The 18,189-nt window shown below is 38.2% G+C and overlaps 1 protein-coding gene across 3 annotated transcripts in view; it reads right to left on the reverse strand.

Moving 5' to 3' along the window:
* LOC5569422 (serine/threonine-protein phosphatase 4 regulatory subunit 1) overlaps positions 1–18,189 on the reverse strand; it is a 674,626-nt gene that overhangs the window by 12,436 nt on the left and 644,001 nt on the right. For all 3 annotated transcript variants that reach the window (XM_021841889.1, XM_021841888.1, XM_021841887.1), the window contains 3 exons: positions 16,306–16,476; positions 16,060–16,239; positions 14,565–15,994 (listed from right to left, as the gene is read on the reverse strand). In XM_021841889.1, coding sequence (XP_021697581.1) covers positions 14,565–15,994; positions 16,060–16,239; positions 16,306–16,476 — 1,781 coding nt within the window. The remainder of the gene's footprint in view (positions 1–14,564; positions 15,995–16,059; positions 16,240–16,305; positions 16,477–18,189) is intronic.

Here is an 18,189-nt window from a genome sequence, read left to right on the forward strand (position 1 = left end):
ATATATCAACTAAAAATGGTCGGCGTTAAGTCAGAGGGGACCAAGTGCAAAACTTAGGAAAATTGGATTATCCTCTCATTAGATGCGAAATTACCTTACCTCCCATTCACTTTGATCAGATTTCATGGATGCTGTAAACTGCGAGAGATATGCAATAAATTTACTTTAGATGATTAATAAAAACCGATAAAATTGTGCAGTCAGAGTGGACCAAGTGCTTATTACCATAACATCGAAAATGATCGGCGTGCGGAGGAATGCGAGGAAATGAAAAACATTTCAAGAGATTTGTCAGATTTTTCGACATCGAACGATTCTTCTACTTATCCATCAATAGAAATTTATAAATATTACCTGATTCGATGCATTTGATTTTGATTTTTGACTATTTACCATATTTGGAGGGGTGGTCAGAAATTGCAACAATTTCTGTGCAGACAGAGCGAACCAAGTGTTAAAAAGCAATAAACTGATTGATTATTGCATTTTTTGAGTCATTTTCAGAGTCCGGTAGAAGGTTATGATAGTTCTATGGTGTATGCATGGAATGTCCTAGGACCCGCTTATTGGACCAGTATATTTTGGTCGGTACTCACGATTTTCACTTGGTCCACTCTGACTGAACACATATTTGAATATTTATGGTCTTCAATGCCCTGACCCTGCAAAACCTTAATTTTCAAGCTATGATTTCGGTATTCACTATATGGATTATTGAAGAATTTACTATACTGGTGTCGAAGGGTCTTGATAATCTGTTTTTCTTAGAGATATGCACTCAGTATGACCATGCAAGCATTCAATGATTGTTATTTTCCTAGAAATGGTTCAGTCAGAGTGAACCAACTCACTGAACGGTGGTCTATAGTTCAGTCCGAATGGACTAAGTATACATAGTTCATCCAAAAATCGTTCTACCAGAGGTTTGAATTATGATTTTTCATGATAATCACTTCACATTATATTGTTTGAAAGTAACACAAAGAGGTGTAGAAATATTGAACCAAAATTTAAACGAGTTCAAAAATTACAGCGCGTAAGACTTTAACCCATTTTTCTCAAAATATGAAAAATGTCACTTAGTCCACTCTGACTTAACGCCGACCAAATGATAAGCTACATTCTGGAAGTTTCTTGATGAGGATGTAGAAAATTCCATCATCGCCAGGAGCTTTCATGTTTTTGAATTTTTTAATAATAGTTCTCACTTCTTCCAAATCAGTCTCCCAGGCATTTTCGAAAACGTTCTCTTGATTGAGAATATTTTCGAAGTCTTGAGTAACTTGATTTTCAAATGGACTAGTAAGAAAAAGAGTCGGTTAAGACCAAATCAATCGTAGATGGATTTCTAAAAGAGGAAAAACATGTATGGCTATCAGGGAATTGAAATGAGAAATATCCTGAAGAGCACTCATCAAATAAAATTCTGCCGTTGGAATTACTTTGAGAATTATTCCATGACCGATGTTTGGTTGAAGCATTGAAAAGGCAAATAGGCAGCTATGAAAGTATAACTACCAAAATGTGTTTCAACAGAAACACCTAAAGTTTCAAAAACTTTAATTTCAAATGATGAAAACAGTTGATGTTTTATACGCCTATGAATGATGATTGCAACTCCCCCACATGTCCCATCAAGTCGATAATTACGATAAACAAAAAAGTTAGGATCTCTTATGAGTTTAGATCCAGGTTTTAAATACGTTTCGGTAATAACTGCTATATGCACGTTATTAGCTGTAAGAAAATTAAACAGCTCGTCCTCTTTACCATTCAGAGAACGAGCATTCCAATTTAAAATATTTAAATTATTATTTGGATCCATTAGAAAAACGTAATCCAATAACAATTTGATTTGAAATTTTACACCTACTTGGACTGCTTCAGTCATAGTGGTGGCTTTGAACATGCATCAATCATTAGATTCAATTGTTCAGTTAGAAAATTAAAATCAGAGGCAGACATGTCATGTGATTTCCCATTGAAATTTCCGGTGGACGAAGAAGCGGAGTTACCTGTGGCGGTAGGGTTTTTTCCATTTGATTTGAAACAAGTAGAATGGGTACCCATTAGGGTGCGGCTTATTTTTCAAAAGTTCTCAAAACCAGAAATTCGTGTGCTCTATTGAATTCAAATCACATTAAAAGAGAAACCTCAAAATCTGTGCCAAAAATATTAACATTTAGAGGTGGCCCAGATAGCCGTAGCGGTAAACGCGCAGCTATTCAGCAAGACCAAGCTGAGGGTCGTGGGTTCGAATCCCACCAGTCGAGGATCTTTTCGGGTTGGAAATTTTCTCGACTTCCCAGGGCATAGAGTATCTTCGTACCTGCCACACGATATACGCACGCAAAAATGGTCATAGGCATAGTAAGCTCTCAGTTAATAACTGTGGAAGTGCTCATAAGAACACTAAGCTGAGAAGCAGGCTTTGTCCCAGTGGGGACGTAACGCCAGAAAGAAGAAGAAGGTGGCGCAAGCGTCTTGAAGTTGAATTTTCAGGTTATAAAAAATGACCTTCAGTGAAGTAGGGTCGATGTACCATGACCCCACAGTTATGGATCAAATAGTGTGGAGTCCAACCTATAAAATTCAATAAAACGACATAGAAAACGTAAAATTGTAATATAAAAGCACGAATCGAATCGTTTCAAATTGGAACTTCAATTAGTAAACTGTTTTGATTGTAATATTTACATAGGATTGCATAAAAATTAAAAATTGTATCGGTTCCTGAAAACCATTTTTTTTTTTTTTTTTTTTTTAAGGCACTCCGTGCTCGTGGCCACTACTGTGCCGGAATCAGGTGATCTGTAGCTTCTTTACCGATACAGATCTATTTTTAACTTATTTATATTTACATCAACTTTCACTCTCTCCTACTCTTTTACTCTCACACCGAGCAGGTAGGAGAGAGCTCTGTTCTTAGTGAGGCTAGCTGCCTGCGAAGAGGGTCAGTTTGTCTCAGTCACCTTCTGATACTGACGGAGGATGGATGTGCTCTCCAAAGTGCGGTCCTCCGTGAGGCGTCTTCTGGTAGCTGGACGGGTTTTTTTGTGGAGGGGCTGGGAATCTACCCATGACCTTCCGCTTATGAAGCGAAAGCGTAACCTCAAGGCTACAGACCCCCCTTCCTGAAAACCATATTATGGATCAATTTTCCTATTATGGATCAAAATGTGACATATTACGGATCAGTGCGCAAAAGCAAGAGATTTTCAACTCAATGCATCTGTATTGCACGGGATAGCGAAAGTTAACAATGTGTCATATATTACTGCAAAAAATAGCAGTGTTAGAGCTGGAAACAAGGGTAAAATGGCCTTTTTTTGTGATACTTCATTGTAGTAACTGAGACATGAACTGTTTTCGCTATACAGCAAGTTTACCACCCATTTTTGTCTGCTAAAAAATGAAATTTACAAACCTTGATGTTTTATTAGTTTTATCCTTAGTGCTATTGTCAGAAAATATCGAATCCAATGCACAAAATAGCAGAAATCTACATTCTTTGGAAGTGATCCATAACCGTGGTAAACGATCATTTCCTGGTCCATATTATGGATCAATAGTTAGAAGTGCTAATATTCGATATTTAGAATCAACAATCAAGAAAAATGTTTTCCAAAGATGAATTCATACTAAATCGAAGCGAACGAGCATAAAATATGTTATAACATTTGAATTTTACCACCTGTGGAAGCTTATGAATGCTGACGGCACTTCTTACAGAAAACGACCATATAATGATAGCTGTGTGGTACCAACTAAACATTTGTCAAATACACCGTTATTTAGCGGTCGAATGTTGTGCTTAACATTACAAATGGTAGAAGACAAATAGTATAACATGGGAAAAATATGTTTTACTTCAACGTTTATGTTTTGAGCGAGTTATCCGATGTTGAACGCCAAAGTGATCCGTCACTGTGGGTGATCCGTAACTGTGTGGGTATGGTACCAATAGCCGCATAGCTAAGAACAAATATTCGTATAAAATCTACACGCCCGCCAGACAGTTGAGGAATCGGAATTTGTTCACATCAAACAATCATCGAACTAATTATGCCAAATTCGGCCCAATAAATCAAATGATGTCTCTTTATAACCAGCATTACACAGAAATTGATTTGACCATGTCGCGAACGAAGCTTAGGCAATATTTTAATTCCCTGAGATATAATACAACATAGTATTAAGCAAACATATAGTCTACAATTGATTGACGAAATAAATAAATAAATCGAAAAATAACGCTAGCGTCATTATTTTTACATCATCTGAAAGCTTTTTATCTTGGTTTTGTGGGAAAAATATGAAAACTGCGAAAACTCATATGTTTGCATTTATTATCGCTTGTGGAATACATGTGCCTATAGTAGCACTATTTCTAATTTCTGTTCCTATAGTAGCACTAGCATCACGGCGTTGGCAAAATACTAATCAAAACCGTATTTTTACAAAGCTTTTATATTTTACCTTGAAAGTGTGGATCAAAAGCTTTCGTTTGATGTAAAAAAGTACTTAATTCATTAATTATTTCGTATAATAAAAAATAGTTTCTCTCAGTAGTGCTACTATAGGAACAATAGGTTAACTATAGGCGCAAGGGAGCTCAAATTTTAAGCAAAACTAATTACTTCGACCATTTTTTGAACAAAATCAAGCTGTGTATCAATGGTACTTAGATAAATAGCTCCTGACCTTCATGTCAAAAAATATTTTGAAAAGATTGTAATTGTAATTGTAATTGCTCAATCCACACCCTGGCAGACAATTATCCGCCCATCTAGACACGGGCTGGGTGAGGACCTACCAAGCCTCCCCCGTTAACATGTCCTATACCGTTTAGCACACCGGGATCTTCCACAAGCAGGCGCCGGAATTAAAGCGGTCCCACAAGCTTCAGATACATTAAATAGATATAGTCCCTCTGGCACTAAACCGAATGGCGCCCTCCGCTTCACCACTAGTACTGCTTCCCCACACGCCAAGCACAATATCGAAAGTAGTGCGTTGTATAGCAAATACAGTACACCACCTCCGACACTATGCCAAATGTACAGGAAAAACAGCACCAGTAAGAAAGCAGAAGGCGCACCACTCGGTTCAGTGCCAGAAGGACTATAAGTATAACGAAGAAGAAACGAAAAGATAGTAGAGTTGGTTCGGTTATTTGATTGCTGAAACGAAAAAAACAGAAAAAACAGAAACAAAGTGTTAACATTAAAACGGGGTTTTATAATTGATAAATGTATCGATAGTTTCTCATCTGTTACGTTTCCTTATCGTAGCGCTGTCGATTTTTTCCATCTCCAGGGTGTTCGTCTCCGCTCGAGCAATGAGGACCATGATGAAATGAGAATATAAAAATGTGAGCATTAGTGTTGATCTAGTAATAGATTAATTTAAACTGCTTTTCATGTGCTAAGTAACTTGTAAACTCCTACTCAATTATGTTTTGTTGGCCTACACGTTTTATTTAGATACAATTTTTATTTAGAAAACTATTTGGATCCGAGATTTTAGGTGCAGATTGAGCATGTTTGATAAAACAAGCATCCTGTTTTCAGTTGAAGAATGTTCAAGAAGTTGATGATTCTGTTATTTATACTGGCTACATACAAGAATTCACTATTGATGTAATATATGGATATTGAAAGTTCCAACGCGCGATTATAATACTTCAGTTTTCGTGCTGTTGTATTGGTGTAAGTAGTGGGAAACCAATCAGTTTGGTGATTCTAACGGTAACAAATAGCAAGACGAAAGGAAAGTTGATAATCTATCATCATTATGATTTCAGTCCTAATTTCATGATCCGTTTAATAAATTCCGCGTATGATTCGGCAATTTTAACAATTTATACATGTGTATTCGAATAAAACAGACTACGGGCATTTATTACCGGTTGCAAGGTTCCTAAGTGATCAGATATTTATCATTTCCTACAGCCTAATTTAATAATACCTACATTGGGTTGTAACAAAAATTTGATCTTGGGATGTTGATTTGCCTCCTAATCATAGTTTCGACAATAGTCACATGCTTACTATCCCTTATGGCAGTGTTGTTGATTCTATTGTCTATCGCTCATCAGTTTCGCGCCACCCGGCAGGGACTTGGTCCTATGTACCCAATACTCTGCTGTGTCTTAACTTCACGCAATACATTCTGTAGATGTGTGATACAGTTTGCGGAATATTATGATTTATCACTTCGTTCAGATGGAAAATTCTGTTATGGTACCATATTCACATATCAGATAACTCCCACCTGGAACGATGTAATACATCGGAGACATGTAGATTCAGATGTATGTAGACGATCTATGCCTAGTTCGGCTCTGATCGACAGGCAATCAGTGTATTCAGTTTTTCAACTAGCTTGAAGCGATGAACGTATCAAGACAAGCTCTCCACTATATCTGCTAGCAATCACCGGTCGTCGATAGACATTTCGGTTCTTTTCTGCTAAAGAAAGACCCGATTGTATGCCAAAGACTATGGCTCATGCTTTTCAATACAGCTGGAAAAACAAGAACTACACCCAGCACCAAATAGTACGTAACTATGAGGCGGACCGGGTAGCCGTAGCGGTAAACGCGCAGCTATTCAGCAAGACCAAGCTGAGGGTCGTGGGTTCGAATCCCACCGGTCGAGGAACTTTTCGGGTTGGAAATTTTCTCGACTCCCCAGGGCATAGAGTATCTTCGTACCTGCCACACGATATACACATGCAAAAATGGTCAATTGGCATAGAAAGCTCTTAGTTAATAACTGTGGAAGTGCTTATAAGAACACTAAGCTGAGAAGCATGCTTTGTCCCAGTTGGGACGTAACGCCAGAAAGAAGAAGAAGAATGAGGCGGACCGGAAGGTTTGATAAGCAATCCCCACCTCAAAAAATATTTTGAAAAGATTCATAACAAAACGGCCGAAATAAGCCACTAGTGCAACTATAGGGGACTGTCCACTAAGGGAACATTGACCCTACACATAACTTTGTTATTTTTCAACCGATTTTAAAACTTTTCACATCAATACCTTCAAAATTAAATTTATAAAAACTTTGTTGAACATCAAATTTGTCTAAAATCAAAACAAGTTTTAGTTAAAAGTAATTTATTCCAAATTTTTCCTCATTTTACTTAAAATTTCAACTTTGTTTGACCATAACTTCATGATTACTCAACCGATTCCAAATCTTTTTACATGCTTTTGAAGCTAATTTATTTGTTTTCAAACCTTCCATATATCACATTTCACTAAAAGAATGTCTTGTCCAAGTTATTCAACAAAAACTGCACAAAAACATTATTTTTAAACGAATGCCAGTTTTGTCAAATCTTTGGCAGTTAAATATTGTCTCTTAAGCTGAAACTGATTTTTCCAATTTGTTAAACCTTTGGGAAGGACTTTGCAACAATTTTTAAATAATTTTGAAACAAAATTATGTTTGCATACGTTAAAAAATATAGGCACTATTCAACTCGTAATTAAGGCAAGATGCTTTACATATTTAAGTTTTATAGAAAAAATGCTATTTTCGGCAAAAAACTTAAATAATCTGAAAAAAAATGATTTTTTCATTGAAAAATCATGTTTTGGGTAGTTTTTGTTAAATACCTAAGTCAAAAATATTTTTTAGAAAAAAATGTTGTATGTACAGTCTGAAAACAAATAAATTCGCTTCAAAAGTACAGTGAGAGGCAAAATAAAGTGCCCACCTTACCAGTTTTCGAATTTCTCTCATTGATTTGGTTCAAATTAAAGTTAACACACCTAAATCTTTTGTGATATTTTATTTTTGATGTTCTTTTAAAGTTGCACTTACGAAATTTTGATTAAAAAAAGAATTTTACTTAAAGAAAAAGAAAATCAATTTGTATTGAAAAAAAAGTAGTGACAAAAATAAGTGCCCACTTCCTTCTTGGCCCCAGAAAAGATGATTTAAGAAAAATAAAAAGCAATTTAATAGTTAATGTGTCCTCCTTTGGCCTTAAGGACTTGCTGGAGGCTCTTCGGCATGCTTTTCACCAGGTTTTGTAGGTGTTGTGGATCTAGTTCTTCCCAGGCGCGCTCCAAGGCTTCAAAATAATTATTTTTGTTGGTAACACCAGTTTTTTCAACCCTAGCATCGAGAATCGCCCACAAATTCTCGATGGGGTTGAGGTCTGGGCTTTGTGGAGGCCATTCCAGCGGTTTAATCCGACAAGACCGGAAGAAAGACTTGGTCTTCTTTCCAGTATGCTTCGGGTCGTTGTTCTAGAGAAATATGAATTTCTCTTCAAGGCCCGTCTGGATCAGCGAAACCTCCAGATTTTCCAGCAAGATGTTAATGTAGGAATCTGCCGTCATTATTCCGTCGATTTTCACGACGCTTCCTACTCCACTCCATGAAAAACACCCCCAGACCATCACATTTCATCACATCACACTTCCATGCGTCACCGTTCCTTGGATGTGGCGCTCCTGAAGCTCGAGCTGTCTAACCGAGAGCGGCGGGCTCGTGTGTGATGCAGAGCACCACATCCAAGGAACGGTGAAGCATGGAGGAGGAAATGTGATGGTCTGGGGGTGTTTTTCATGGAGTGGAGTAGAAAACCTCGTGAAAATCGACGGAATAATGATGGCAGATTCCTACATTAACATCTTGCTGGAAAATCTGGAGGTTTCGCTGATCCAGACGGGCCTTGAAGAGAAATTCATATTTCTCTAGAACAACGACCCGAAGCATACTGGAAAGAAGACCAAGTCTTTTTTCCGGTCTTGTCGGATTAAACCGCTGGAATGGCCTCCACAAAGCCCAGACCTCAACCCCATCGAGAATTTGTGGGCGATTCTCGATGCCAGGGTTGAAAAAACTGGTGTTACCAACAAAAATAATTATTTTGAAGCCTTGGAGCGCGCCTGGGAAGAACTAGATCCACAACACCTACAAAACCTGGTGAAAAGCATGCCGAAGAGCCTCCAGCAAGTCCTTAAGGCCAAAGGAGGACACATTAACTATTAAATTGCTTTTTATTTTTCTTAAATCATCTTTTCTGGGGCCAAGAAGGAAGTGGGCACTTATTTTTGTCACTACTTTTTTTTCAATACAAATTGATTTTCTTTTTCTTTAAGTAAAATTCTTTTTTTTATCAAAATTTCGTAAGTGCAACTTTAAAAGAACATCAAAAATAAAATATCACAAAAGATTTAGGTGTGTTAACTTTAATTTGAACCAAATCAATGAGAGAAATTCGAAAACTGGTAAGGTGGGCACTTTATTTTGCCTCTCACTGTATGTGAAAAGATTTGGAATCGATTGAGTTTTAATGAAGTTATGGTCGAACAAAAATGATTTTTTTTAGCAAAATGAGGAAAAATTTGGATAAAAGTATTTTTAACTAAGACAAGTTTTGATTTTAGACAAATTCGATGTTCTACAAAATTTTTATAAATTTATTTTGAAAGAAAATGGTGCTAAAAGTTTTGAAATCGGTTGAAAAATAACAAAGCTATGTTTACTTAACTGCAGGTCATTTTTAATAACTTGAAAATTCACCTTCAACACGCTTGCGCCACCTCTAAATGTTAATATTATTGGCTCAGATTTTGATGTTTCTCTTTTAATGTGATTTGAATTCAGTAGAGCACACGAATTTTTGGTTTTGAGAACTTTTGAAAAATAAGCCGCACCCTAGTACCCATGGATCGAACAGGGGACGACTTCGAACTTCCTGCTACGATATCGGCAAAGGATTTACCGTGGGTAGATACATTCGAAATTGAAAGATTCGAACGGCTACATCATTTTCCTTTCCTTTCCTCGTAACGGAGAAGATGGGCGTGGCCGGCAATGGAAATTATCATGTCTTTGCATCTCTGACTTCCGATTGGATAACTATTTGATCCAAAACAGTTTTCCATGAGCAATTGGAATAAGTGTTGTAAAGTTTCTAACATGACAGTTTTCAGTGTGCAATCTACGAAATACTCCGTTACCTCGCAACGCAAATATTGTAATATTTGTCCATACTGTCAACGTGAATTCTTTCTGGAAGGGATGCTAGTCCTTCAATGTCTACTTTTTTATCCACTTATTGATTTCAGAATATGTTTCCGGGTTGGACTAAAAAAAAAATCTTTGAAAAGTTCAAAGTTTTCCCACGCAATTCCAATAAAAACTCATCAATTCCGTTAAATCTTATACTGAGATATTTCTCTATGAATTCCTTCAAATAGTGTTCCCAAAAAAAATATTACTAATTCTTTCGCCAAGTTAATCAAAAGTCCTATAGAAATATTTCCAAAACACATCATTAATTGCGTCAGAAATTATTCTAAGTTTTTTTCTGGAAATTCTGCTTCCAATTCTCGAATTGTACATACAGAATCTGGAAATATTCCTTCGAATTTTCAGTGGAATTTCGGTCAAAAATCAGAGGAATGCTTTTGCTCCCGAAATAAGCATACCGGTATAGAAATCTGTTGAGGCATGTTTGGCAAAATTTCTGGGAAGGGGGAAGCGCTTTATTAGTATATTCAAAAAGAACTTAGCCTACTTATCGAGTGCTCAACACTGAAGAAGTCTGTAAGTCGCAGACGAAATAGGCCTATCTGTCCAGATAAGCAACATATTAGAGTTTGAAGGTATTTGCTCGGCCTTACTAGTAATTATTAGTGTTTTATTTTTTTCTTTTTGCAAAAGTGAAGTAAAGTGTTAAAGTTCAATTACAGGTATGTTCCGTTTTAATCACGTTCCGTTTTTGTCACGCTCCGATTTTGTCACGTTCCGATTTCGTCAACAAATTATTCCGTTTTTATCAACACACAACAATTTTTTTTTAATACTAAAAATTAAACTTAAAACTTGTTTTTAAGCAATTCAAATGTTTTTCAATAGTCTCAAGGTTGAATTTTCAACATTAGGATAAAGTTAAGCACCTACAATACGTGGTAGGAGGCAAGTCAAAAACGATTCAATTGAGTTTGACTTCATCCTGTCCGCTAATCAATATAGTTTTCAAACCTAGTATGGGCTGATAAGATTGACGCATCTCTCAACAGTCGAGAGTTGCTCTGGCCACGTCCTAGCAACAACTGGAATTTTTGATTAGTCGGATACGAACTTGAGAGGATTTCAGAGATCTCTCCTTTTGTGAGCTTCGTGGCCGAGCGGTTAGCAGCATTAGTCGTTTAGTCGTATTGTATCACGAACCGTGGGTTCAATTCCCGTTCCAGTCGGAGGAAACTTTTCATCAAACGTCAATTTCGTCAATTCTTCACTGGGCTACTGGGTGTTCCGTGTTGTCCGTTGCCTAAGGGATCATGCACAAATTACGTCACGCTCCAAGGGGGGAGGGGGTCGAGCCAAGCGTGACATGCCTTACAAAATTTTCGCAGGACTCATACAAAAAGTGTGACAAAGGGGGAGGGAGAGGGTCGAAAAAGTTGAAATTTAGCGTGACATAATTTGTGTACCATCCCTAATGTTAGTGATCGTTCAGTCTGTGAAGCCTTTCACTGAATACGATGTGAATCGTTGTGAATGGCACCATAGAACTTTCGATGTGAAAGTGATAGACATATATGTTCAGTTCTTTGTTACAAGGGATGTACCTGCGAATGAGTTCAAAAATGTTTGGGCAACGGCAAAGGACATGATCGAGTTTATTTTATTTTTTATAAGATTTTTAACCCCGTCATATTTTGTACATCATCTTTTATCTACTAAACTCAAATGCATTGCACAGATTCTAGCAATCAGTCATTGGTTAGGTCCTGTTCTAAGGATAGAGGAGGTGATCCAGTATAACTTAATAATCCATTAAAAATTTTGAAATCTCTATACAATAAGTTTGCATCGAGGAAAAGAGAAAAGGGCTGAAATGACTGACAATTTGATAAACTGTTGATACTGAACGTCACGCACGTTCCCATCCTAAATTTGCTCCTTCTCCACACAGATGGAAAGTTTAATTAAAAGTCTTATACCAACTGTCCTAAGCTTATTCATAAAACTTAACAAAAGAGTTTTCAACCAAAAAGTTCTAATTTATTTATGCTTGTTTTGGAGTTTATACAGTTTTGTATTTTTGATGAATTTATTAAATATTGTTCTACTAAACAAAAAACAAGAACACAAAGCTAAAAGGTGAAGGTGGCGCTTTTCCAGAATGGCGATTAATGCACCCTAGTCAAAGTTGGTTTGCAAAACTTTACATAACTCCACATTTAATCGTCAAAAATTCAAACTTTGGCAAAAAAAAGTTCTCAGATGATATCTGCGGAAATGTTTATTCTTATGTATACACTAAGCTGAAAAGAAGGCTTTTTCTCAGTTGGGATGTAATGCCATAAAGAAAAAGGAGCAAAAGGATAAGGATAAAGAGAAGAAAACGAATGTGTTGCTTGTTGAATGTTTCTTTGAAAAAACAATGATCAGCTTGACCCAATTCCTTGTTGTTATAGTTACAAATATGACTCATCTCATGAGGCAAAGCACATTTATGTGATTATCTTTTTAATATTCCATATTATATTTATTGAAATCAGTGTCGTAAAAATTCAGCCAAATGATACCCGAGATCAATGCGAGAACGAACAAAAACAAACTCCACTAGCGCGAAGCCAATCTGACGTCGAGAGCGAATGCGACGAGAAAGAGAGTGGGTACAACACACGCACACATTCAGTTTCACCCACTGTTGGTGTCATTTCAGTATTCAATTTCACCAAGAGGCTCTGAAATTGAAAATTGAATATAAAAAATTACAAATGAATTTTATATTACTGGTGTAAGAAAATGGCAATGTGATGCCTCCAGTAGATAAACCATGATTATCTTTTAATAAAAAATACAACTTTTGCAATTTGCGGATGTTTTTGTGGGTATTCTGGTGGAAATGAATTTCTTCACTTGCGAAATTGAATTTGCTGCCACCGAGTTTCAGTAGGTGGATGAGAATCAGTTTAGAAAAAGTAATTGAAAAACTGAATGCACGTTCTACTAGATTCGTGCAAAAAAAAAACATTCACACAAAGAAGAAATCAACGATGACGGATTCTACTGAGGGTCGGCGATTGAAATTCTAATCAAGAAAACCAAAACTATTAATTAGTTGTCGCAGTTATCATATTGATTGATTGGAGTTTTCAATCATATTTTTTCACGAACTTATAGAAATGAACAATCTAAATGCTCCTCACAGCTCCTAAACATCAATACTGTACATTTATGTGGTGAAAATGTGTTTTAGACTAACAAAATAGCAATTTTCTTTTAAAATTTGTAAAATGTTTTGTCTACGAAAATTATTCCGTTTTTATCACGGTTCCGTTTTTGTCAACTGAAAATTGCCGATCGTGTTGATATAAACGGAACATACCTGTAGTACTTTTTTCTTAAACGTACTCAAATAAACCTTCCATAAATTATAAAAAAGGGTAAATTTTTTTCCACAAAATATTTGAAAAAACTCATGAAGAACTGTAGGGGTAATCCTTGAATGAAATACTAGAGAAATTCCTGGAGACTTTTTGAGGAACTTTAAGAGGAATCCCTGAATAAAAATATTTAGAAATTCTTGGAAGAGTGGGATGCAGATGAATTCTTGTAAGAATTCATATGAAAATGCCTGGAAGGATCAATGGAAAAATTGGCGTAGGAATTCTAGAAAGAACTCCTGCATGAATCTTTGAAAGAAATTCTTTAATGAATATACTGTAAGAATGGATGAGAAAACTATTAAAAAAAAACATCTGGAGGTAATCCATTGATAGTCTCTGGAAAATTACTGTGGGTAGATTTTTTTAGTACCTTGAATCAAATTCTGAAGAAATTCCTCTAAGCATCCTATAAAACACCACTGGAAGAGTTTCTGGGAGAATCACTTGAGGAACCATTAGAGTAATTTCTGGAGTGATCTCTGGAGGATCCCCTGAAAGTAGGTATGCCAGAAATCTCTAAAGAAATCACTAGCAGAATTCTTGAAGCATTTCCTCGAAGAATCTGAGTAAAAATTTCTGAATAACCTCTGAAATAGTGAAGCAGCAGCCCCCGTAGGTTTCTCTGGAAACTACAATATTTGGAAGCAGTATGAACTGCAAGCAGAATCAGGAAAAATACTTTAGAGACCCTTTTAGTTCAAATAGAGACTACTTTCCGTTGAAAATAGACACATTTTGGAAATTTGCATAAACTAGAGACCTGCTATCTTCCCTGAAATAATGTTAAATACGCTCATCTTGTGATTAGCTCAACGAAATTTCTGCAATTTCTCATGGAAGATGCTTTAGATATCACATCTTTTGTATGTTGAAAGTGAAATTGATAGATATTTGATTCATTGGATTGGATATTCAAGCATTGGAATATCCCTTGAAATAGCTCAAAATCTTAATGTTAATATAACTTTCATTTCCCTCGATGAAACATTTACAAATTTACGAAAAGGATCCTAGGTATGATAAGGTATTCTTTCGAGTGGTGGGTACAGAATTGAAAAATAATTTTTAGTCAATAACGGTCCCAGACACACCGTGATTGCAAATGGTGCGCATTTCACGCCTTACTTACTTTTCCCCAAATGTTAAAACGATCGCCGGAAAACTGTACGCACACTCGAAGCACAGCTCCTTGTTGATGTTCTTCATGTGCACGAAGTCCTCCAGCAGGTTCCATTCCACTTCCTCGTTTTGCCACTTGATGATGTCCTTTAGCCGTTCGCCCTCCTTGCCAATGGCGTGAGCAGCCACCCCGGACGGTACATTGTCCAACTTGGGCTGCTGCTTGGATCGATTCAGCTCCGGACAGTACCGATCAATGTCCGTGTCGAGACGTTCCCGTTCCGGTTCCGAGTTGTTGTTGATGCTTCCGTAGGATGAATCGCTGTCGTTCTCCTGGGCGACAACGGCGGTAGTCGAGGTTTTCTGCGTCACCGAAAGACTGAGCTTGGAATTGTTGTTTTTGTTGTCTTCCAGTTCGGTCGTGGCGATAGGAGCGGCAGTGGTCGCAGCGGAGTTATTATTGCTTATGTCCGAACGTTTGGCACTGCTATCGGTGCCCTGGGGGGTGGTGCTGGCGGTGTCCTCGTCGATGAAGTCCAGCTCCAGTGGAAGCTCTGGGCTAATGTACCAGAATTGGTGTGAGTTGAAGCTCTGATCTACGGACTCGTCATCGGAAGTGGTCTCTTCGAAGTGACCCTGCTCAGAGGAAGACTTTTTCATATCATCATTTTCCGGTGCTGGAAGGTTACTGATGTCCTCGGCATTCTCGCCAGTGGCGATACCACTCCCTCCCCCTCCATCACCACCGGCATCTAATCCCTCGAGATCATTATTGAAGACCTTCATCTTCAAGGTCAGCGAAGAATAGTCGTCATCATCCGGACCCCAGCCTCCGTGGTAGTCGTCGGAATCGCTTCCTCTTCCGGCTCCACCACTTCCCTGCTTGGCGAACGCATCCGCAAAGTTGTTCTTCATGGGCGAACAGTATCGCAAAAAGCGGTTCAGCGGATTCTTCTCGTCGTAGTTTCGCGTTCCTCGGTGCAAGGGCACTGGCGGCGGTGAACACAGCGTAGTCGAAGAAAGCGACTTCCGCATGTAGTATTTGTAGGAAAAGTCCGCAATTTTAGAAATACCACCATCGTCCGAGTTTGAACCCGTCGACAGCCGCTGCGAACGACGATCGGTGTAGACGATCGAGTACAGGTACACCTCGACGTTGATCATGTCGTCACCTCGGGCCTTCCACGGTTCCTCGTTGGATTTGACCAGCGACAGCAGAGCGTACCGTTGGATCGAGTCCTTGAAGCGTTTCTCGTAGCACTCGAAGTTTTTCCGCAGCACATCGGCCGACGGTTGATTCCCGTACGTCACCCGCCGAGTGTCCAGCATTTGGAGCGACATACAATCGGCTGCATTGGTTAGCGTGAGGTCCAGGTTACTATTGTAGGCGAGCCCGAGGACGCGCAGCTGGGTGAAGGTGGTCAGGAACTGACCGAGGTTCTAGAAAACAGAGAGATCACCTTGAAGAACTTTCCTAGAGACGGCGACCTCAGTGACGGACTTACCTTTAACGCAGCTATGATCACCCACTGACTGGGATCGAACATGAACTTCTTCATCGCCGGGACCAACACCTTACGACGCTTTTCCAAGGTGCACAGCAGCGCCATGATGGGCATCACTTCGGCACAAGCTCTCCTCACCGTCCAGATCTCATCGTCGCACAGTCTCATGAACACGGGCAGCTGGAATTGTGAATGAGTAACATCAGCGGATCGCTCTTGATCTTCTAGCTACCACGATCTACTTACCATGGTCTTCTCAAACAGTTCGTTTCCGAGCACCTCGCACATAACCGGAAACGCGGAGGCACACTCCCGCCGAACGAAGTGCTCCTTACAGCGGCACATCTCCAGGAAGCGATCGTACACCAGCTCGTAGGTTTTGGCATATCCAACGATCGGCACGATCTTGACCATGAGCTGCGGGGAAATTGGAAACGGATCGGTTGGTGAGATGTAGGCAAAAATCTGTATCACGCGTTACAAAAAAGTTTTAAATTTAAACAAAATTTTTGATCGTTGAAAGGTTACCGTATCAGGATCACGCCAATTCTCGATCATATGTTCTCCTCCATCGACGTGCAGAGTTGATCACTTCGTTGAACGTGGTGCGCAGTCCAGCTCATCAAAGCTGGCTGTGATATGAGCAAAATCAAACCATTTCACAGCCACTTTGAGAGTCTAGAATACGCCCTTTTATGGCGAGCATCGATGTTTTTTCTTCTTTTTATCATATTCTTCACGTTTTTTCGTACTTTCATACTACGTTGTATCCATTTCTATTGCCAAGTTTGACTCAACTCTTCTTAGCTTAAATATAAAAACAAACTCTTAATAATTATTTGAAAGCCAAATTGTGTCAAATTTTTGGGTCGGAAAAATAACAAAAAGGGCTTCCAATTAAACAGGCCTTTGCGAAACAGCCTTTAGAATTCTGACTGAAATATATGAGCTTCCCAAACCTGAACCGATTTCAATTCGATTCCGATTTGATTTCAATTCGATTTCGATTCGATTTCGATTCGATTCGATTTCGATTCGATTTCGATTCGATTTCGATTCGATTTCGATTCGATTTCGATTCGATTTCGATTCGATTTCGATTCGATTTCGATTCGATTTCGATTCGATTTCGATTCGATTTCGATTCGATTTCGATTCGATTTCGATTCGATTTCGATTCGATTTCGATTCGATTTCGATTCGATTTCGATTCGATTTCGATTCGATTTCGATTCGATTTCGATTCGATTTCGATTCGATTTCGATTCGATTTCGATTCGATTTCGATTCGATTTCGATTCGATTTCGATTCGATTTCGATTCGATTTCGATTCGATTTCGATTCGATTTCGATTCGATTTCGATTCGATTTCGATTCGATTTCGATTCGATTTCGATTCGATTTCGATTCGATTTCGATTCGATTCGATTCGATTCGATTTCGATTCGATTTCGATTCGATTTCGATTCGATTTCGATTCGATTTCGATTCGATTTCGATTCGATTTCGATTCGATTTCGATTCGATTTCGATTCGATTTCGATTCGATTTCGATTCGATTTCGATTCGATTTCGATTCGATTTCGATTCGATTTCGATTCGATTTCGATTCGATTTCGATTCGATTTCGATTCGATTTCGATTCGATTTCGATTCGATTTCGATTCGATTTCGATTCGATTTCGATTCGATTTCGATTCGATTTCGATTCGATTTCGATTCGATTTCGATTCGATTTCGATTCGATTTCGATTCGATTTCGATTCGATTTCGATTCGATTTCGATTCGATTTCGATTCGATTTCGATTCGATTTCGATTCGATTTCGATTCGATTTCGATTCGATTTCGATTCGATTTCGATTCGATTTCGATTCGATTTCGATTCGATTTCGATTCGATTCGATTTCGATTCGATTTCGATTCGATTTCGATTCGATTTCGATTCGATTTCGATTCGATTTCGATTCGATTTCGATTCGATTTCGATTCGATTTGCTTCTGAACCACTCATAGATTCTTCATTTTACGAACAAGAAAAATTGATCGATTACAGTGTTGGAAGCGGTAAAACTTGAAACCGACGCATTTCCCCAGCACTCTAATGAGTGATCCATACCAATGAGTTAC

This window comes from Aedes aegypti, chromosome 2 (assembly GCF_002204515.2).
Source record: "Aedes aegypti strain LVP_AGWG chromosome 2, AaegL5.0 Primary Assembly, whole genome shotgun sequence".
NCBI classification, from domain to species: domain Eukaryota; kingdom Metazoa; phylum Arthropoda; class Insecta; order Diptera; family Culicidae; genus Aedes; species Aedes aegypti.